The sequence below is a fragment of the Cetorhinus maximus genome, chromosome 8 (assembly GCF_964194155.1).
Source record: "Cetorhinus maximus chromosome 8, sCetMax3.hap1.1, whole genome shotgun sequence".
Taxonomy (NCBI): domain Eukaryota; kingdom Metazoa; phylum Chordata; class Chondrichthyes; order Lamniformes; family Cetorhinidae; genus Cetorhinus; species Cetorhinus maximus.
The window spans coordinates 81,145,664-81,167,817 of NC_135886.1; the positions used below are offsets into that span (position 1 = coordinate 81,145,664).

A 22,154-nucleotide genomic window follows, 5' to 3' on the forward strand; every position below is an offset into this window, starting at 1 on the left:
GACCACTTTACGGCGCGTCCTCCCTATTTACCACCATGTCGTTAATCGATTTTTTTTTCACCAAGGTTGAGTCGATGAAATAAAAGCAGAAAATGCTCGGAAAAATCAGTAGTTCTGGCACCATCTTTGGAGAGAAAAACTGAGTTAACGTTTCGAGTCCGTATGACTTTTTCTTGAGTTGATGAGAACTTAGTGGCCAGTGTATCAGCTTCCACATTAAAAACACCAGCAAACAATTTATTTGCAAAACTAATTTAACTGGAATACTGTTCTTAATCTGAGGGTGAACAATGTGATCAACAAAGAGTAACAAATGTTTAGAAGAAAAGCTTCTTTCAAAATAACAATTAAATGGATGTACAAACACTTCAATTATACATTGTTGGTTGTAATTGTGAGTTACCAATAATTGCTGTTTGCCTATTGGGTCAGAAAGGAATAGATGCTTAATTAATTGGATTATGCATTTTTATTTAGAATTTTTTATTCTTTCCCACATTTACAAATTTACGGCCTAACGCCGTAGCTTGTTATCTCTCACTCTTGTCTACCACTGACACCTCTCATGGCCCTGAAACTCTAGATATTTTGTAAACAGCATTCCTGATTACACATATCCATGCTTTTAAAACTTGTGCACAGATCTTTGGCCATGCTGGCCAAGAGAAGAGTCCAAGAGGAGGACCCTGGGACAGGTAGTCAGCAGCACCTAGAGTGTCTATAAGCTCAAGTAGGAGTAAGGGTAAAATAAAAGCAAGGGTCCATATTCTATTAAGTTAAGATATGTCTGGGGAGCTCAGTCCTGTGATTTGCACATCCTGCGCTATGTGGGAAATTCTAGAAGCTCCTGGTGGCCTGGATGACCATGTGTGCCTCCAACTGGAGCAACTCGAGCTCTGGGTTTCAGAACTTGAGTGGCAGCTGGGGGCACTACGGTACATTCACGAGGCTGAGATGTTCGTGGATAGCACGTTTCAGGACATGGTCACCCCACAGCTTAAGGAAGTGCAAGCAGAGAGGGAATGGGTGACCGCCAGACAGAAGGGGACCAGGCAGGTAGTGAGGGAGGCCCCCGAGTGCATCTCACTGGCAAACCATTTTTTGGCCTTGGAAAATGGTGAGAGTGACGGTTCCTCTGTGAGGGCTATCTGAAGGAGGGTCATACAGACTCGAAACGTTAACTCTGTCTCTCTGTCTCCACAGATGCTGTCACACCTGCTGAGTTTTTCCAGCATTTTTTGTTTTTGTTTCAGATTTCCAGCATCCGCAGTATTTTGCCTTTATTTTAGTATAGTCAGATCTTTGTTGACTGGTATGGACACGAAGGGCCGAAGGGCCTTCTTCTGTGCTGTAGACGTCTATGGGCGTTTCCCAGTCTTCTCCGTTACTTATACTGACATGCCTTGCTAACTTCAATAATTGTACATGATTGCAAGTTGCAGTTAATACGCAGAATACATGGGTGGGGGGGAGAAGCTGGATTTCTAATAAATGAAGCATGGAAATAGCGACTATGTGCTCATGGCAGGCGAAAATCTTTCCTGCCACATTGACAGTCTTGTCTGACAGCTCCAGGGAGGCCAGTGCAGTTCAGAGTTTGATTGACAGCTCCAGGGAGGTGGGTGTGGTTTGGGGTTTGATTGACAGTTCCAGGGAGGTGGGTGCGGTTTGGGGTTTGAGTGACAGCTTCAGGGAGCAGGAGGCGGGCCGGGAAGAAAAAGCAAAACACTGAGAATGCCAGAAATCTGAAATTAAGCAGAAAATGCTGGAAAAACTCAGCAGGTCTGAAGAATCAGCATCTGAGGAAGAGTCATACGGACTCGAAACGTTATCTCTGTTTCTCTACCCACAGATGCTGTCAGGCCCGCTGAGCTTCACTTGTTTTTATTTTTGATTGACAGCTCCAGGGAGCAGAGGCGGGGGCAGGGTTTATCTGCAGCTCCCGTGAAGAGGGGGCGGGGCCGTGGTTTGATTGACCGCTCAAGTGGGAGGGAGGGGCGGGACTGTGGTTTGATTGACCGCTCAAAGGGGAGGGGCGGGACTGTGGTTTGATTGACCGCTCAAAGGGGAGGGGCGGGACTGTGGTTTGATTGACCGCTCAAGAGGGAGGGGAGGGGCGGGACTGGAGGAACGGCCCCTCATCTTCCGACTAGGCACTTCACAGCCTTCCGGACTGAATATTGAATTCAACAATTTTGGATCATGAACTCTCTCCCCCATCCCCACCCCTTTCCGATTTTCCCCCTCTGTTTTTTCCAATAATTTAGATATTTCTTTTCCCACCTATTTCCATTATTTTTAAATGTATTTCCATCCATTGTTTAATCTCTACCTTTTATCCTAATTCGATCCCTTCCCCCCCCACTAGGGCTATCTGTACCTCGCTTGTCCTGCTTTCTAACCTTAATTAGCACATTCCTTTAAATAATATCACCACCTTCAACACCTCTTTGTCCCTTTGTCTGTGACATCTTTTGGTTATCTCCACCTATCACTGGCCCTACTTGTCCCACCCCCCCCCCCCCCTTAAACCAGCTTATATTTCACCGCTTCTATTTTCCCTCAGTTCTGTTGAAGCGTCACTCGGATTGGAAGCGTTAACCGTGTCCCTCTCCGCAGACCTGCTGAGTTTTTGCAGGTATTGTTGTTATTGTTTTGGATTGCCGCAGTGTTGTTTTTGCTTTTCTGTGTGGTTTGATTGACCGCTGGAGGGGACGGGGCAGGCCGTGCATGTGCAGTGAGGGAGGCCGGGTCGGGCCGGGCGGGCGGTGTTTCTCAGGGGAAGGGGGTGGGCACCAGGCTGGCTTGTTTTTCCTCCACTGCCGTTGCCATTCCGGCAGCGGGGAAGGAGCCGTTGACGGTGAACGTGCTGGAAGTGGCTGCTTTTTATCTTTCAGCTCTTTTCGGGTTGGGAGGAGAGAGGGCGCTTACACCGGTTTGAGCAGCTAAGGAAAAAGGCTTTCTCAGCCCCGACTCTCCCACACGGGATCTCGCCGGTGAGAGGAACTTTTCACGGCCTTGGGGACCGCACAGGGCGCGACTGTGTTTTTGTTTTGGGTTCTTGTGATTCAGCTTTTACCGTGTTGGCCAGGGGAATTAACACCACACCGGCGGGATCGACTTTCCAGTGACTCCAGTTTCTGTGTTGATGGACATTGGAGTTGGCACTGGAGAGATGCCTCGATGATCTTTTTATGAACATTTAAGCTTGAAGTCGTCGAGCTCTGGTTCATTCGTATAACGCAACGCACTTTGTAGCGGTTTTTCTCTTACAACATCCAGGAGCAATTAAACACCAGCAATCATGATTTTGGCTGTTGATGTGTTTAAATTTGTCTGTTCAGAACTTGTGTAGGTAATTGCAGGAAACGATATTCTTATTTTCTTGTATGGGGAAAGCTTAATCTGGGCCACTTTCCCAAACCGAAAACTTCTTCATGGTTCGTGGCTTCGATAGGTGCAGCCTGTAGCTAACTCAAAAATGATTCAACAGTGAAGAGTGTTTTTTTTTTGTTCAATTTTTATACCAGCTTTATAATGGATCATCTGAACTAGTGACTGCCGGTGAATTAATGTCAGCTGGTTGATCAAGATCCTCCAAAGAGCTGCTTTGATTATAAATATGCCTTAAAATGGGCTTAATTATTGCACTTTTATTTGTACCTAGTCGTACCTACCTGGTTATATATATATACAATGTGCTGAGTAAAATATTTCATGATCAGTCTCCAATGATTAACTTCAAATAAGTAATGGAGGGGCTGAACCTGAGTCCTCTCTGGACCTGCCATAAAGAATACTTTGTAAGAATAAAAGTAAAATACTGCGGATGCTGGAAATCTGAAACAAAAACAGAAAACACTGAAAAAAACTCAGGTATAGCAGCATCTATGTAGAGAGAAACAGAGTTAACATTTCGAGTTGTATGACCCTTCTTCAGAGCCAGAATTAGGACTTGAAACGTTAACTCTGTTTTTCTCTCCACTTTGTAAGAATAATTTCATTGAATGTAGCAATTGCCCCTTCCCCATACAGTGATGGTTGTAAGTCATACAGAAAATTCCCAGTTTTGATCTTGGCTTTTGCTGAATTAGCTGATTGCAGTTGGAGAACCTACAATTGTCCTCGGGAAGGACAAAAAAGTCAAGTTTCCTTGTTCAGATCCCTGCTGAAAATGACAGTACAGACTCACATGATTTTAGCTTTTCTTATGTCCAAAACACCAAAGGTCAGTAGATTGTTCAACTATCAATGTTGGCACAGAAGTGATGGGGAGGAAATTCTAACAGTCTGGTATTAATTAATCCTGCTAATAATTTTGAGCAGGTCAGTGTAGGTACCTGTCAGGTTATTGAGATACTGTCCCAGTTCACCTTAATTTTAAAGGTTTCATAGTATAATGCAATTCTTTAAAAATATACCTAAAGGATTCTAGTTACTCTTTTTTTGGAGCCTATCTTGTTTGTTAGGATCCAATTTCAGTGTTTCAACATAGCTGCAATTGCACAGTTACCAGTTAAACATTTGCTTCCAGTGTGAGACCTGGGGCAGAATTTTACGGTCGGCGAGCGGGGGGGCGAGGCCCGCTCGCTGACGTGTAAAATGATGCGGGATGACGTCACCCCGACCCATTTAAATTTTCAGGAAGGCGGGGGTGCAGAAAAATCAGCCGAGGGACTACCGATCTGTCAATGGCCACTTGAGGCCATTGACAGGATCAATTAACCAATTAAAGGACCTGTTCATCCAACCTTAAGGTTGGCAGGTTGACCAGGAGCCCCGGCGGCAACTAGAAAAAACATGAAACCTCATTCAGCGGCGGGATGAGGTTTCATGTAGGGTTTTAAAATTGTAATAAAGTTGTTCTGTAAATTATGAACATATCCCAACTCATGTGACATTGTCACATGAGGGGACATGTAAGGGATTTTTCTTTTCTCTATTTTTAATATTTTTAAAAGTCGTGGCGCTCTCCCTGAGGCTGCACTTAGCCTCAGGGAGACGTGCGCTCTTACGTGCGTATGCGCAAAAGAGCGCGCACTCGTTTTTAGGGATTCCCCCCCGCCCACTGGCGCTCAGCTCTGTGCCCGGCTGCCTGACAAATGGAAAATTCTGCCCCTGTAGTATGAGGGTATCTAGCATAGCAAGGGTTAATGTAGGACTGGAAAACAGTACCACCCACAGTGTGATGGAAGGAGACACATGACCTGAGGCTAGTCAGTTGTGGGCTGGACCTGTATAGAAGCAACCATATAGTTTGCTCATAATTATGTACGTGTATATAGGTTATAGCCTAAGCTATATGTTATCGATAACCACTTGATGTTCAACCATAGAAGACTCAGAGAATCTTCATGAAACCTACTGAACATAGAACAAGACTCATACGTCAGACAGTCTGAGAGTGAAAATTATAGTTCAGGTGGAGGAGGGTGAAATATTGGATGGGACAAACATAGTGATGGAGGAAATATTAAGATGTTTAGCATCTTTGAAAATAGGATAAATTATCAGGCCTGGAAGAAATGTTGGGGCTGAGAACATCTTTTCCCCAGGTGCTTTGCACTAGAGAGAATGCAGAGGAGATTTACCAGGATGTTGCCTGGGCTGGAGAGTTTTAATTATGAGGAGAGATTGGATAGACGGATTATTTTCCTTGGAGCAGAGGAGATTGAGGGGGGACATGATTGAGGTGTATAAAATTATGAGGGACATAGATAGGGTAGACAGGAAGGAACATTTCCCCTTGGTAGAGGGATCAATAACCAGGGGGCATAGATTTAAGGTAAGGGGGCAGGAGGTTTAGAGGGGATGTGAGGAAGAATTTTTTCACCCAGAGGGTGGTGGGAACCTGGAACTCACTGCCTGAAAGGGTGGTAGAGGCAGAAACCCTCATAACATTTAAGAAGTATTTGGATGTGCATTTGCGATCCATGGCATTCAAGGCTATGGGCCTAGTGCTGGCAAATGGGATTAGAATACTTGTTTGACCGGTGCAGACTCAATGGGCCGAAGGGCCTTTTTCTGTGCTGTAGACTTCTATGACTCCTAAGTGAAGTGCTAAGTGAGGCACAAGAAGAAGTAATAGGTGCTGACCATCATTTTCCAATCCTGGCTGGCCACAGGCACAGTACCAGAGGACTGTTAACACTGTACCATTTAAAAAGGGAGGATCGGATAGCCTGAGTAATTACAGGCCAGTTAGCATAAACTCAAGTGGTGAGCAAATTATCGGGAAAAAATTCTGAAATGCAGCCTAAAGCGTCATTTAGAAAGGCATGGATTAATCGAGGACAGTTAGCATGGATTTGTTAAGGGAAGGTTGTGTCTGTCTAACCTTTTTGAGGAGGTATAAGGCATGTCAATGAGGGCAGTGTGTTTAATGTAGACTACATGGACTTTAGCAAGGCTCTTGATAAGGTCTGACATGACAAACTGGTCAGAAAATTAAAAAGTCATGGGATCCAAGGGAAAATCGTAGGAAGCCAAGGATAATGGTGAGATATTTTTGTGACTGGAAGGTTATTTCCACAAGATTCAATATTGGGTCCTCTGCTGCTCTTGGTATATTATCAATGATTTGGACTTAATCATGACCTCCACGTTTAAGAAGTTTGAAGGTGGTGCAATAATTGGCTGTGTGGTTGATGGTGAGGAAGAAAGCTCTACTACAAGAAACTTTCAATGGGCTGGGCAGACAAGCGGCAATCTGGAGAAGTGTGAATGCATTGGGGAGAGCAAACAAGGCAAGGGATTACACAATAAATGGTAGGATACTGAAGTGTAGAGGAACAGAGGGACCTTGAAGTGCATGTCCACAGATCCTTGAAGGTAGCAGGACAGGTAGACAAGATAGCTCAGTAGGCATGTGGGATAACTTAGAGCACAGATATTATGCTAAATTATATAAAACACCAGTTAGGCTGCAGCTAGTGCAGTATGTATAGTTCTGGTCACTGCATTACAGGAGGGATGTGACATACAGAGGAGGTTTACAAGGATGTTGCCGGGAATGGAGAATTTTAGTCAAAGAAAGATTGGATAGGCTAGTGTTGTTCTCTTCGAAATGAAGGTAGCTGAGGAGCCTGGATAGGAAGGATCTATTTCCCTTTAGCAAATAAGTCAATAACCAGGTGGTATAGGATTAAAGTAATTGGCAGAAGAATTAGAGGGGGTGCTGAAGATAAATTGTTTCACCCAGAGGGTGGTGGGGAGTCTGGAACTCACTGCATGAAAAGGTGATAGAGGCAACAACACTCATAGCATTTAAGAATTCTTGAAATGCTGTAACCTACAGACCAATTGACAAAGAACTGGAAAGTGAGATTAGACTGCATAGCTCTTTTGGACAGCACAAACCTGATGGACTGATTGGCCTCATAAATCTTCTATGTTTCTAATTGGAGATGCTGGTCTTGTATTTGATTAGTTTTAATGTGAAATTAATTAACTATTGCAGCCAGTGAGAAACAGATAACATATTAAAGGAGTTGCCAATACAGTCAGTTCATCTAATGGAGATTTCGCCAGCAGTCAGAGACCATTTGACAGATCTCTGCACATGCATATACTTCCATTCCTTAGATAAGATGGAGGAAACTTCAGAATGCAATGTTGGGGAGATGGTGGTAATGTCGCTGGATTAGTAATCTAGAGACCCAGGCGAATGTTCTGGGATCATAGATTCAAATCCCAACATGACAGCTGGTGGAATTTGAATCCCGTTAATAAAAAAAAATCTGGAATATAAAGCTCGTCTCAGAAGCCATCATCAATTGTTGTAAAAACCCATCTGGTTTACTAATGTCCTTTTAGGTAAGGATATCTGCCATCCTTACCTGGTCTGGCTGACATGTGACTCCACAGCAATGTGGTTGACTCTTAAATGCCCTCTGAAATGGCCTAGCAAGCCATTTAGTTCAAGGGCATTTAGGGGTAGGCAAGAAATGCTGGCCTTGCCAGCAACATCCACGTTCTATGAACGAAAGAAAACATACTTGTATACAAGTACCTTGAATAATTATGGAAGCATGAATTTCATATTCTGAAGTGAAAAGTCCTGTTTTGCTTTCTCAGATGTCTTGGAACCGCTTAATGAGTCTTGGCATCAGTGTACAGCATCTGCTGAGAGCTGACATTCAAGGACAGCGACCATGGCGATGTCACACAAGGAAGCTTCTACCTGCAGTAACTGTAAGACGGTGTAAACATGGTGTTCCAGACTCCTTGAACTGTTCATGGTTGATGCATGATAAACACTTGGGTAAGACGAGATATTCCAGATTGAATTTGGATACAAGAATTAGTGTGGGATTGTTTTTCTTAATATCCACTATCTATAGCCTGACACCTGCAATTATTCTTTTGATTTTATGTTGTTTCTCCTTTCGGGCTGCTGTGCATCGTTCTCCAGCTAGATAGGTAAGCTGGTTCCAGACTGGTGAGCTCAAAATACCTTCCTTTTTGGCCTTGGCTAAAATTTTAGAACTTGGAGTTGTTGGGAATTGCAGTTATTGACGTATCTGTTGCAAGTTTGGTGACATTTGGAGCTGCAGCAATAATAAGATTGAAGATTTGTTTTGGTATCATAGCCATTTGATTTAAACACTTGAAAGTCCTTTGTGTGGAAAAACAACTGTGCGGTATTCCAGGATACTCTAGATACTGGATGCCCCAAACATCTTTAATCTTACTGCATGATGTTGTCAGAAGCTCAGTCATGTTGCCATATTTAGTTTAAACTTAAATGTCTACCTCTGAGACATTTTCAATTTATAACTGGCTCCTTTAAGCTGCTTTAAGACAATAGCTTCAATAAGTCAGTACAGAGTGTCTGACCTAGCGTTCAAGTCGGATTTGAAGTCTGCAGGCCAAAGGTATGGGAGTTACTCTGGTTTAGTGGGAATGGTAGTAATGCTTTAATCTTTTGTCAGTGATCACCCAAGAAAGCACACATACAGCTTTCCTCTGCTTTTTACTGCAGTGAAGCAATAACTTTGCCAGTTATAATTAACTTTCATGAATACAACTGTTGTTGCATATCACATATGTAGGGTGGCACGTTATATCTGATAGAAGAAAGTCAGTTTTCTGATTGGCTCAATTGAGCAACTTGACCATTAGGCTTAACCGAAATGTAGCTAAACAAAGTTTCCACTGAAGTGAGCATTGCAAAGCTGCAATTTACATTGCTGACTTTTTTAATTGCTAAAGTAGCCATCTTGATTTCTGACCCACCTGAATCTGGAGCTGTATAAATAACATGTTATAAGCAAATATTCCTACAAAAACATTTATTTACCCATTTGTTTAATTGTACAATATTCTACATTCCTAAATTGCCATTTTCATCTTAAAATGAGAGAAATATCATTGGTAGTTTTGTGAAACTTTATGCATGATCTCACTTTTGAGCATAGACTCAACTCAGCAGCTCCAATTTATTTTTTTGTTATGCTGTTTTGCTATGAATACATGGACGAGAAAGTAAGAGTTGTGTGGGCGGTGCCAATTATTGGTTTAAATACCAATGCTCCTTAGCAATTTTATTTCTGTCTTTTGCTCCATTCTCTTCCTTATAACCTTTGCATTTATTAGAACAATATCTGATTGAAGATCCCTAAAATGCATGTCTCGTCAAACTACTTTAAAGAACTAAATCCTATTACTGTTACAGAATTGAAGTATTCTGACAAGGTGATGCGTTTAGATTATGTTTGGCTACGGGATCATTGCCGCTCTGCATCATGTTACAACCCAAAGACTAATCAGCGAAGCTTGGATACAGCTCAGGTGGATTTGGCCATCAAACCAGCAAAAATACGTTCAGATAATGATACAATCTACATAACCTGTAAGTTACTTACTCTATCTGCATAGTACAGTCTTACTATAGTATAGATCAAACTTAAGGAATTCAAGAGACCTTAAGCTGTCTGAGAATAAAGTTAATTTGTGACTTGTCACTTGATACTTTTAGTGCTAGTTTGTAATATGAGTTCTTTGAGTATGCTTAACATGATTCCTTTTCCTTTACTTGTAACCATTCGTCTCTTTCTTGTTTTGTTTAAAGGGCCAGATAATCATATGACCAAGTATCCCTTGTCATGGTTGGCAAAATATTCCTTTGAAGGTCAGAAGCAGATAGTTCAACCTCGTATCTTTTGGGATGCTGCTGTTTATAAAGAAGCCCAAATGCCTTATGTCACTTACAATTCTGTGATGGAATCTGACAAGGAACTAAAAAAATTTTTGGAAGCTTTCCTGCTTTATGGCATTGCTTTTATTGATGAAGTCCCTGTGAGCGTTGAGGCAACAGAAGCTGTAGCTTTACGTGTTGGTTTGATCAGGTGAGATTTTCTTTTAGATAGCGAGGATTCCTTGGCAGATGGTCTGAAAGCTTTAAATTCTGAACTGACCAGGATGTTTTTATATGATCCCTTTTTGGCATAGCGTAAGTCTGTTTTAATATGCACCATATTGGGAGAGGAAAATATGTTGTCTACCAATTTAAATTGAGCTATAATATCTGTTAAGATCTCGGTGGAGAATAGTAACTTTTGAAAAGAAGTTCAATCCCCCCTATTGTTAAAGAATTATGCCACAAGATAACATGCTTCAAACAAAAACTTCATTGTACAAGAATTAAACAAAGCAAGTACAACTAATTTAACACTATATTTCATAAACACTTGTACTCTAAACCCAAAAATCTCAAGATTTATTTCATCCGAGTTCCTCAATACTCTAAAGGATCTTGATGGTTCCTTCATTTCTCCTGCGACTAAACATAGTTATGCCACAGCTCTCAGAAATTCACTTTGATTCTCCTCAGTGTTCCTGCTATTCTCTGAGGTATGAGATTTCTTGGAGTCCTTCCATTTGCATCCAGCTAGGTGAACCCTTCAACTCTCCTTCAAAGCCTCATGATTGTGGACTCTCCAACCCAAGCATAGGCACTCTTGCTTAGTGATTCCAAATCAGAAACAATGCTGGTTCCTGATAGCCTTTTGCTCTTGGTCCCCACGCCTTTTGCTCTTGGTCCCCAGCACCTGGCAGATTCTCTCTGCCTTCGCCAAACTGTTCCAGACCCAGATTTCAACCCTTCTTCTGAAATATCTACAGACAGCCTGTCTCCAAGAGATATTCAGAGAGGTCAGTATAATCCTGGGTATGAATACCTCTCTCTACCATCTCAGCAACAGAATAGGACTTCCCCTTTCATCTGCAACTCTAGGCCTAACTGATGAACTATTCGGACCAAGCTTCCTTGTATTTATCCTACATTTAAAAATTACAATTTCCAAATGAAAAATCCCTATAATAAATGTATTTGTAACACAGCATAGTGTATTGTGCCAGGCCATCCTGTCACCCCTACAATAATATGAAATATACTAAGCTTACAGATTAATGTATCAAGGTACTATTGTAATTTTATAGGTAACTGGAATAAAATTAGATTCTGGATTGTAATTTGTGAAAGGTACTTCAAATGTCTATTTTAATTTTGATATAGACCCTATGCATTGAAGAAGTATGCTCTGAAGAAGAGTCATATGGACTTGAACATTAACTCTGTTTCTCTCTCCACAGATGATGCCAGACCTGCTGAGTTTTTCTAGCATTTTCAGTTTATAATATAAAATAAAAACAATATGCATTTGGGTGGAGTGGGTGGTGGTGGTGAGGGAGCAGGAGGAAAGAAGGCATCAGACCAACAATACTTGCACCATTGACCCATGCAGTCTCTTGGGAGAGTCAAAATACAGCTAAATAAATCCCCTCAATCACAATTTGAAATTACTTCTTGGAATCATTGAATGATACAACACAGACAGGCTATTCAACCCATTATTCCTGTGTCAACTCTTTAGTAGAGCTATCCTACGCCTCTGCTCTTCTCATAATCCTGTAAATTGCGTCCCTTCAATAGTAATCCAATTCTCTTTCTGTACAACTCAACTTTTTTATATATGAAAAAAATCCCCTGGTTCATTTGCCAATTACTGTAAATCTGTGTCCTTTGGTTACTGACTCTTCTGCCATTGGAAATAGTTCTTATTTCTTCTCTCTCAACCTCTCATGATTTTGAACACTTATTAAATCTCTCCTTAACCATCTTTGTTCCGAGAAGAACAACCCCTTCTCCCATCCCCACATAACTGAAGTCCCTGATCCCTAGTACCATTCTAATAAATCTCTTCTGCACCCTAGATGTCCTCCTTAAAGTATGATGCTCAGAATTGACCACATTACTTCAGTTAAGGCTTAAGTTGCCAATTACTGTAAATCTATGTCCTTTGGTTCCTGTCCCTTATCTTCAAGTTTTGGCAAAACTTCCATTTGTATTGCATGCCTCTACTAATAAAGTCAAGAATCACATTTGCTTTAACAGCCTTTTCAACTTGTCCTGTCACCTGCAAAGGTTTGTGTACATACACTTCCAGGTCTCTCTCCATGCACCCCTTTAAAATTGTATCATTTAGTTTATATTGCTTCTCCCCATTTGTCGGACCACACTTCTGTTAAATTTGATCTTCCCACTTTACCAGATTTTGTCATCCTGAAGTTGGTTATCATCCTCCATATATTTTATCATGTTTTGTAACATTTGCAAACTTCAAAATTGTACGCTTAAGTCCAGGTCATTAATGCATATCAACAAAAGCAATGGTCCTGGTACTGACCCTCTGGGGAAGGTCGCTATAAACCTCAATCTGAAAAACAACCAACCATTCACCAGATCTATCCTTTCTCTCCTCTTTGCCAATTTTATATCCATTCTGTCACTGTTTGTGTCTCTCTTAATCCCATGAGCTCCAACTTTGCGAACCACTCGATTATGTAGTAGTTTGTCGAATGCCCTCTTGAATATTAATATAAACATCAATTGCACTACCTTTTGTCAACCCTTCATTTCTTTAATCAAAGAAATCAGTTAAGTTCCTTAACAAATACAATCTGACATTCGTTTATTAACCAATTAATTTTCTGTTTTCCCCAGATTTTGCTAACTGGCTGTAGATGTCAGGTTTCTTCCTTTTCTAAATAAGGTCTAACAGCATTTGCAATCCTCTAGTCCTCTGACATCACCTCCATTTTCAAGGAGGTTTGGAAAATTGTGGCCAGAGCCTCTGCAATTCCACCCTTCCCGCAGTAAACCTAGGATGCATCTCGTCTGGATCAAGTGACTTTTTGACTTTTGAGGACTGGCAACTTTTTAAGTACGGTCTCTTTCTTTATTTTTATCTTTTCCAATATCACAACTACCTGCTTCTTACTGCTATATTAGCAGTATCTTCTTTAGCGAAGACAGATGCAAAGTACTCATTTAGTATCTATCATGCCCTCCAGCTCTTTTTTTCATCTCTAATTAACCCTAGTTTCCTTTTGTCAAATAATTAGTAAAATAATAGTCTTCTGAGTTCTCTTCTAATGTTAGCTGCTAACCCTATCTCAATATGCCATCCCTTTCTAGTGTTACAATTTATTTGATCAATAGTGCTACCAATCCCCTCCTTTTTCTCTCTTTCCTGAATACTATTATATTATAGTCCCATGTGCTGACTTGTGCCTACAGCTCGCCAAACTTACCACATTCCAAACATTTGGGTACATACACCCAAAGCTGTCTCGGACCTCTTTGCACCAGTCTGATCTAATTTCTATTTCTGAACATTTCTTTTAATGTGCAGTTCTGTTTGCCTCTCGTAGTTGTCTCTGTATATCGCTTCTCCTCTCGTTTCATCATGATTGTTCCCCTGTCAAAATAGTTTAAACTCTCCTCAGTATCAATTAACCTTCTTGTGAGGGCAATGGCCCCAGCTCTGTTGAGGTGCAATACATCTAGTTTGAACAAGTTCCTCCTGCCCCAGACTGGTCCCAATGCCCCAGAAATCTGAAACCCTCCCAACCGCACATTTCTCCAGTCACATGTTAACTTGCTTTATCCCTACAATTCATGTACTTGCTAGCATGTGACACTTGAGTAATTTAGAAGTTTTTTTTTGAGGTTCTACTTTTAAACCTCTTCCCTCACTCCTGAAACAGACTACAGGATCTTGACCCTTTTCCTCTCTAAGTCATTGGTTCCCACATGGACTGTGACTTCTGGATGTGTTCTTCATAATGTTCTGCACCCTTTCAGTGATGTCCCCCTACACCAGAAGGCAATATACAATACAAGACTCACATCAGTAGTTTCAGGAACTCCTGTGTGTCTCTTCCCCCACCCCCAACCGACTAAAGAATTCCCTACGACCACTGCATTTCTACACTTCAGCCGTTTGCCCCTCAGGGCCATTGATGTGCTCTAAACAGCACTACTTGGGTGTTGTTATCCTCACTGATACTCAGCACTAAAATCTAGTTTAAGTGCCACGTTCCTCAAGGATTCCTGCCCTGTCTGCCTCTTCCAGCTCTGTTGAATGGACATTCACTTACTATCCTCCTCAACTCTGTAGCTGTGAACTGAGCACATCTACAGCATGTGCTCCAGGAAATTCGCAGCCCCCTGTATTCCTGGCAGTGACTCCAGCTGTAAGCTTGATTTTGAGACACTTCCTGCACATGTGGGCAGAATTTTATGGCCCTGTCGCAGGGGGGGTGGGGCTATAAAATGCAGCGAGCCGTTCAAAATTCCATTGATTTTGGCGGGACTGTAAAATCCTGCCGGCGTAAAATTCCACCCGTGGTTAACCAGGACATTTGCAGCATCGTGGAGTTTGCAAAAAGCATCAGATTTGCAGGGATTGGGATTGGCTGACCTTTTTTTTTTTAAATCCCTTTTAGATTTAAATGAATTACTGATTTTTATATATTTACTGTTGCAAGTCTTGGAGAAACTCGAGTTTTCTTTTAAAGGACAATAGCAAATCCTGACCAAAACTGGACGTCCAACCATGAATGTACCAAAGCTTTTCTAGCCCTCTTAAGTATTATTTCTTTATTTTAGGTCTTTATTTTAATCTTAATGGTCCTGGCTATGTAACTAAAACCCTATTTGCTTTCTCGATAGCCATATTACGCTATTAGTGTTTGATTTGGGAAGGCTATACCTCTCAATTTACCAAAGTAGGATTAATCACCATTCAGAGTGTAGAGTGAAACAAGCAGTCAGAATGTAAGGAAAAATCTGAGATGAGTAGCTGAAAAATTGCCATCAGCGACCGAATGTTGCTTGAAAGCTAAACATTGTCTTGATGTTTCGCTGTTGAAGTGGTTAGAGGTGAATAGTTTTTTTAAATCTCAACCTTCAAAATTCAAACTAGATTGATCTCCTTGTTGGATTGTGCACAATGTGGTGTTTTCTGTATTGTTGGGCAGTTGTTCCAGTTTACACATCTGCACCTGTAAAGAAGTCCATATTGAATAGGAATGTGAATGTACCAAGTCAACCTGTTTCTATGCTAACTAGAATATACAGTAAAGTATAAATATATTACAAGTGCAGTTATTTACGCTTCAACTGACAAGACAAGCTGTAGAAGATATTAAAAATATTTGATGCATTTAAATTTTGTGTAACAGGAATTCTAACTTGGCTCATTAATTTCCCCATACAAATTGAGTAGTATGTTGCTGTAACTAAGTGGCTAAACAAAAGAGTTCAAAACCAATGAGTATGTCATTATCTGTAATAAAAGCCTCTCCTCACCGTCCAAGGGCCCAAACACTCATTTCAAGTGAAGCAGCGTTTCACTTGCACTTCCCTCAACTTAGTCTACTGCATTCATTGCTCCCAATGCGGTTTCCTCTACATTGGAGAGACCAAACGCAGACTGGGTGACCGCTTTGCAGAACACCTTCGGTCTGTCCGCAAGCATTACCCAGACCTCCCTGTCGCTTGCCATTTCAACACTCCACCCTCCTCTCATGCCCATATGTCTGTCCTTGGCTTGCTGCATTGTTCCAGTGAAGCTCAACGCAAACTGGAGGAACAGCACCTCATCTTCCGACTAGGCACTTTACAGCCTTCCGGACTGAATATTAACTTCAACAATTTTAGATCATGAACTCTCTCCTCCAGCCCCACCCCCTTTCTGATTTTCTCCCTCCTTTTTGTTTTTTCCAATAATTTAATTAGATTTTTCTTTTCCCACCTATTTCCATTATTTTTAAATGTATTTCCATCCATTGTTTTATCTCTACCTTTTAGCCTTTTCAATTCTTTCACCCCACCCCACCCCCACTAGGGCTATCTGTACCTTGCTCGTCCTGCTTTCTACCCTTAATTAGCACATTCCTTTAAATAATATCACCACCTTCAACACCTCTTTGTCCTTTTGTCTGTGATATCTTTTGGTTATCTCCACCTATCACTGGCCCTCTATCCAGCTCTTCTTGTCCCAACCCACCCCTTAAACCAGCTTATATTTCACCCCTTTTCTATTTTTCCTTAGTTCTGTTGAAGAGTCATGCGGACTCGAAATGTTAACTGTGCTCCTCTCCACAGATGCTGCCAGACTTGCTGAGTTTTTCCAGGTATTTTTGTTTTCATTATCTGTAATGTTGTCTTTAATGTCTATGAAATTTACTATTTGCTGTTCTCTGGTGTTTTCTGATTGTTATTTCCTCCATTTCAGGAGCATATTTGCTTCACTAGTTTCTGTATTTTACATGGTAGGATTGGGGAGGGTTGTGGGGTGATATAAATTGGTTCACTGAAGGATGTCACTCAAATGTTGATGGTTTCCACTCCTTTTTTCAGCAACCCTTCACTCATTATGTATTTTTTAATGATTAGTCTCTAAACCCTGGTTCTGCTTCATCCTAAGCAATGAAAAGTTGTGGTATATTATCTTATTTTTAGCATTAACAGTTTTAAAATTAACGTGCTTGAAACAGTTCCATTTTAAAATGAATGTGCATTTCAAGACCGTAACTTCAGAATTATCAGAATTAAATGAGGATATTGATTAGAAATAGGGAAATATCTCAGTAGCATCAGTTCAGCAACAACCGTTACCCTTAAATTCTTGCATATACCACAAACTGTTTTCTTTAAAGAAAGCTATATAGACAATATCTCTAAGGAAAACTGGTTTTTGAGTAAAGAATGTGCTCAGTTATGCTGTTAAAATTCTTATTTTCAAAAAGCAAGCAACTTGTGTTCACTTTAGTTACCAAATCCTGGGAATTGACAAGCTTCAAAACCCAAGTGTATTTTGACATTGTGTTAATTGGCTTATTTGTTGCTGTAGAGAGTCTATTTTTGGCCGAATGTGGGATTTTACTTCGGACTTCTCTCGTGGTGACACTGCTTACACAAAAGTGGCACTGGATCGGCATATAGACACAACTTATTTTCAGGAACCTTGTGGGTATGTGTATTTCTTGTCAATGTAGAATTATTAAGTATTTTTGTCCTTTTCAATTTCATTTCTCACTTCTTGACCACCAGGTAACATTTAAGGCAGATGATTTGTATTTCTGTTGACTCCAAGTCCACTTGTAAGTGCCTCTTTCCTTCAAGGGAGAGAACACACTTTCTCAAATATACTGTCATACCTAACTCTTTTTTCTTTTAAAGGGGTAGGATAGCCATTGTTAAATTGATGTGAAATTTAAAGCTCCAATTTTAAAATGCTATATTCCAATCCAGTAGAGTATTATAATCTCTGCTCATCTCCCTGAGACAGACCAGGAATGTTCCAGATTTGATAGCTTAGCTGGGGCACTGATCTCAGGTGGGAAGGTAGAAGGGAAAAATTGACCAGAAATCATACTGTAGATCACTATCCAGTAAACTCCATCTATGGATTTTCGACAGGGATGATGCTGAATGCCGACCTGAAACTTGATATCAAGGGTCATAATTGAATAATGGCCTTTGCACAAGGTGCCCTTGAAACTGGAGCCCACCATGGAAATGCCACATTCCAGGTAGAATTGGAGAGTATTGTGGGATGGGTAAATCTGCGTTCTCAAGATAAGCAAGAAACCAAACATTTTTGGGTATTAGGTCTAATTTTTAATGGGGTCCAATGAGGCCCTAAATTAAACTGTAGTTTTGTTATCAGTCTTTTATCATGCTGACTTTTTGTTTTTTTTAAAGAGTTCAGTTGTTCCATTGTCTGAGGCATGATGGAACTGGTGGAAAAACTCTGTTGCAAGATGGGTTTCATGCTGCAGAAAATGTACGAAGAGAAAATCCACATAACTTTGAAGTTCTTACTAAAGTACCAATAAAACACGAATATATAGAGAATGTAGGAGGAAGCCACAATCACATGATTGGAATTGGACCAGTTCTGAATGTTTATCCATGGAATAGTGAATTGTATCTAATAAGGTGAGAGCAAGCAGCAGATGTTTTAACTTTTCTACCCTCTAACAGAGCATCATGTACAACCACCCAGAGACCCTTCAGCAGGTGATAGTGACTGTCTGATAAAGGGAAGTGTCTAACTTTTCTCGGCATCTTTTACTCCTCTGTAGATGAACTTTGGACTGATTCAGTGGATAAATACAATAATCTTTTTAAGGATTGCTGTAACTTAATCTAAAGTATGGTTTGAGTTTCACATTAACTGTCTTCAGAATGTCTTTTTTTTTTAAGAATCTCTTTCTCTCCCATGAAACTTTTTGGATGGTGTGGCTTAGTACTACACAATGGGTATTTCTTCTTACAAGATGATTTGAAAGAATCTGCCTTTAGTCTCAGAAAAATTGCAATATGGGATTCGGCCATCATTCCCAAAACAGTGTTGCTGGTTATCCTCAATGAGCAGAAATCCCAATTCTATGTATCCGCTGCTCCTGTATCACTTTAGCTTTTTCTCCAATTGGCTGTCTAGCATTCTTAAATGTTAACATGGTCTGTGGATCATTAGCCCCCAGTAATGTATCCTCACAACCTTTCAATGTTTTAATTACCAAAAGCTTTGCCCGCTCACCTCTAGATCTCTTGCATTTAATCCTGTGTCCGTTTTATTGCAGCATTTAAACCAGATTGATTTTGATTCCTGTTTAGATTCCTTAATCACTGGAGAGTCTGATTTCTATCTATTCTGTCCTACCTCTTTTTGTAACTTGACATTTTATCAAATCACCCCATGATTTTTCTCGAACAAGAGCCACAACTTTTCAAATCTTCCTGTGTTTAGCAACATCTTTCTGACTATTTTGTCTACAGGTATAACAATTATGACAGAACCGTTATAAGCACAGTACCTCATGACGTTGTCCACCAATGGTATGTTGCACACCGAGCCCTTACAACAGAACTCAGGAAGCCAGAGAATGAACTCTGGGTGAAACTTAAACCTGGAAAGGTAAGGGAACAGATGCTGATATAGTATGGGAGTATGGTTAGTTCTAAATATTGTTACAAATCTCTCTTCTCTTAACCTTTGTCTACACTGCAGTTATACATATGGGAAACAAATGGCATACTAGTGCTGCATGGCAATCAAGCTAGTAAATTCACTTGCTTGAATTAGCAGAACTGTTTCTTAATGTAAGACAAGTTTGTTTCTAACTGCCCAACTTTAAAAAATGATAAAAGCAAAAAACTGCAGATGCTGGAAATCCAAAACAAAAATACCTGGAAAAATTCAGCAGGTCTGGCAGCATCTGCGGAGAGGAGCACAGTTAACGTTTCGAGTCCGAATGACCCTTCAACAGAACTGAGTAAAAATAGAAGAGAGGTGAAATATAAGCTAGTTTGGGGGGTGGGGGGGATCCAGTAGATCTGGATAGAGGACCAGTGATAGGTGGAGATAACCAAAAGATGTCACAGACCAAAGAACAAAGAGGTGTTGAAGGTGGTGATATTATCTGAGGAATGTGCTAATTAAGGGTAGAAAGCAGGACAAGCAAGGTACAGATAGCCCTAGTGGGGGTGGGGTGAAGGAATCAAAAAAGGCTAAAAGGTAGAGATAAAACAATGGATGGAAATACATTTAAAAATAATGGAAATAGGTGGGAGAAGAAAAGCCTATATAAATTATTGGAAAAAAAGGAAGGGCGGGGGAATCAGAAAGGGGGTGGGGATGGAGGAGAGAGTTCATGATCTAAAATTGTTGAACTCAATATTTAGTCCGGAAGGCTATAAAGTGCCTAGTCGGAAGATGAGGTGCTGTTCCTCCAGTTTGCGTAGAGCTTCACTGGAACAATGCAGCAAGCCAAGGACGGGCATGTGGGCATGAGAGCAGGGTGGAGTGTTGAAATGGCAAGCGACAGGGAGGTCTGGGTAATGCTTGCGGACAGACCGAAAGTGTTCTGCAAAGCGGTCACCCAGTCTGCGTTTGGTCTCTCCAATGTAGAGGAAACCGCATTGGGAGCAACGAATGCAGTAGACAGATATATGATAAAATATGATAGCTCCCAAGAGGACTGGGTGAGTTAGTTTGTATGTGCAAGATCCATTTACCACCTGGAATTATAGTAATGGCGCAGTTTGCCTGCTATCTGTTGATCACCCACATGAATCTAGGATACATGATGCCTTAGGTGATCTCAAGACTTTACAGCAATGTGTCATCAAGCATTCTGTAGTAGGTTAATACATTTGGATAATGTATTAATTTCCCCCCCTCCCCTGCTTGCACATCCGATCAATGGTTTACAAGCATTATGTAAATGTCTTCAATCCACTTATTTAAACTGGCATCACTATCCATTAATTCTAAACTTTAAATGACTAACTCTGCAGGATTCAGATCAGGGTTACTAGTTTTGGAGATGCAAAACTTATGTAATTAGGATCATTTCTGAAGATTCTCCTGGACATCACCCTAATTGAGTATCCATGTATTCACCTCTAGAAGAGATAAAAAGGGGCATGTCCCAACAAAGGGTCCACTGATCCTAGATATAGCATATTGAGCGTAAAATTTTATGCATAATCTATAGTGAATGTTGACGTGGAATGCTGATTGCAGCTTGTTTAATTGCAAATTTTTAAGTTTGAGATTCACTGTTTCTGTAAATTAGTTAAATTGAATGTTCTAGCTCAGCACCAGTATTGTAGGCTACTTTGTGGCAAACCGATTTATGTCTTCTGCCCCTGTAGTTTGTCACTAAGTATTTCTTACCCAGCTTCCTTTTATCTTCAAGGGTTGTACTTTTAGACCATTCATTAATAACCTTTTTAGAAAAAAAAACATGTCAAACTTTCATCATCTAAATGTAAAGATTAATTTATTCCATTTTAATGGTTGACTTTTTAAACTCCAATCCCTTTGCTGTTATAATTATTTAAAAATCGATGTAGAGCTACTTGAGGTGCTGCTGTGTTGCAGTTGAATAGCTATTTGTTATTTCTGTCATTGTCTGCCATAATATGATGTCTGGAATTGTCCTACTTGGCAAATAAGTCATGGAAGTTGTTTTATCTGCTGTCCATTTTCATTGCAATCAGCATGAAGCAAAGAGAGACAAAGGACAGTCAACTTGGATATGTACAACTGATTAAATGTAGGATACCTATGAACCATATACTAAAGTTGTTTTTGGATTTTGACACTTTTCTGCATCTCTCCTTGGAAACAAATATTTGGGATGAGAAGAACAATGCTGTTAAAATACTTTTGCAGTAGGTGCTCCATACTGAGGAAGTCGAAACTTGTTCACGTGCTGAAATTTACATTTTAATTATTATTTGTTTCTACTACAGGTTTTATTTATTGATAATTGGAGAGTCCTGCATGGCCGTGATGCATTTACTGGGTACCGTCGGCTGTGTGGCTGTTACCTGATGAGAGATGATGTACTGAACACTGCAAGATTCCTTGGGATCGAGATTTGAAAATAAGTCAACAAATTGTTTATGGCAGACTTCTGGCATTTCTTGGAATTTGAGATTCAGTTTTTGAACTTGTAACTGTTGGTGGCGCATCTTAAAGGTTGATGATGGATCCTGTATTCACTGAAACAATATTTTTCAAAATAAATTATACTTTGCTTTCCCTGTTGAACCAAAACCTTTTGCATAAAGTGAGCTTTAATTGTCGTCACCTTTCAAACACTCTCCTTCACTTCCACCTCTTTTACCCTTCCAAAAAGGCTTGTTGCTCCTAAAACCTGGATGAGGTTCATTATTCCAGTTATATGAAATGGAATTCACCGTATACAGAAGTAAAGAAATTGTGTTTTGGAAACATTCAGGGAGGAGCTTGTATGGTGAACTTGTACAACTGGACCTAGGA

The 22,154-nt window shown here is 40.5% G+C and overlaps 1 protein-coding gene across 3 annotated transcripts; it reads left to right on the forward strand.

Annotated features, from left to right (window-relative positions):
* The first annotated feature begins 2,766 nt into the window (after positions 1 to 2,766).
* On the forward strand, positions 2,767 to 21,929 carry tmlhe (trimethyllysine hydroxylase, epsilon). Of its 3 annotated transcripts, none has more exons than XM_078547149.1 (8): positions 2,767 to 2,860; positions 8,077 to 8,263; positions 9,677 to 9,853; positions 10,073 to 10,349; positions 17,205 to 17,324; positions 18,059 to 18,295; positions 19,139 to 19,277; positions 21,623 to 21,929. In XM_078547149.1, exons 2-8 carry the CDS (start codon positions 8,077 to 8,079, stop codon positions 21,752 to 21,754), a joined length of 1,269 nt encoding a protein of 422 aa, XP_078403275.1. In that variant the 5' UTR covers positions 2,767 to 2,860; the 3' UTR covers positions 21,755 to 21,929. The 3 variants fall into 3 exon arrangements, with proteins under 3 accessions (XP_078403275.1, XP_078403274.1, XP_078403273.1); XM_078547148.1 differs by having other exon boundaries at positions 2,848 to 2,996; XM_078547147.1 differs by lacking the exon at positions 2,767 to 2,860 and adding an exon at positions 4,103 to 4,228.
* The last annotated feature ends 225 nt before the right edge of the window (positions 21,930 to 22,154 follow it).

Coding starts and splice junctions, on each gene's coding strand:
- tmlhe (XM_078547147.1), top strand. CDS start 4,175: ATGACAGTACAGACTCACATGATTTTAGCTTTTCTTATGTCCAAAACA. Junction 8,264..9,676: donor GATGCATGATAAACACTTGG/GTAAGACGAGAT, acceptor TTACTGTTACAG/AATTGAAGTATTCTGACAAG. Junction 9,854..10,072: donor TGATACAATCTACATAACCT/GTAAGTTACTTA, acceptor TTTTGTTTAAAG/GGCCAGATAATCATATGACC.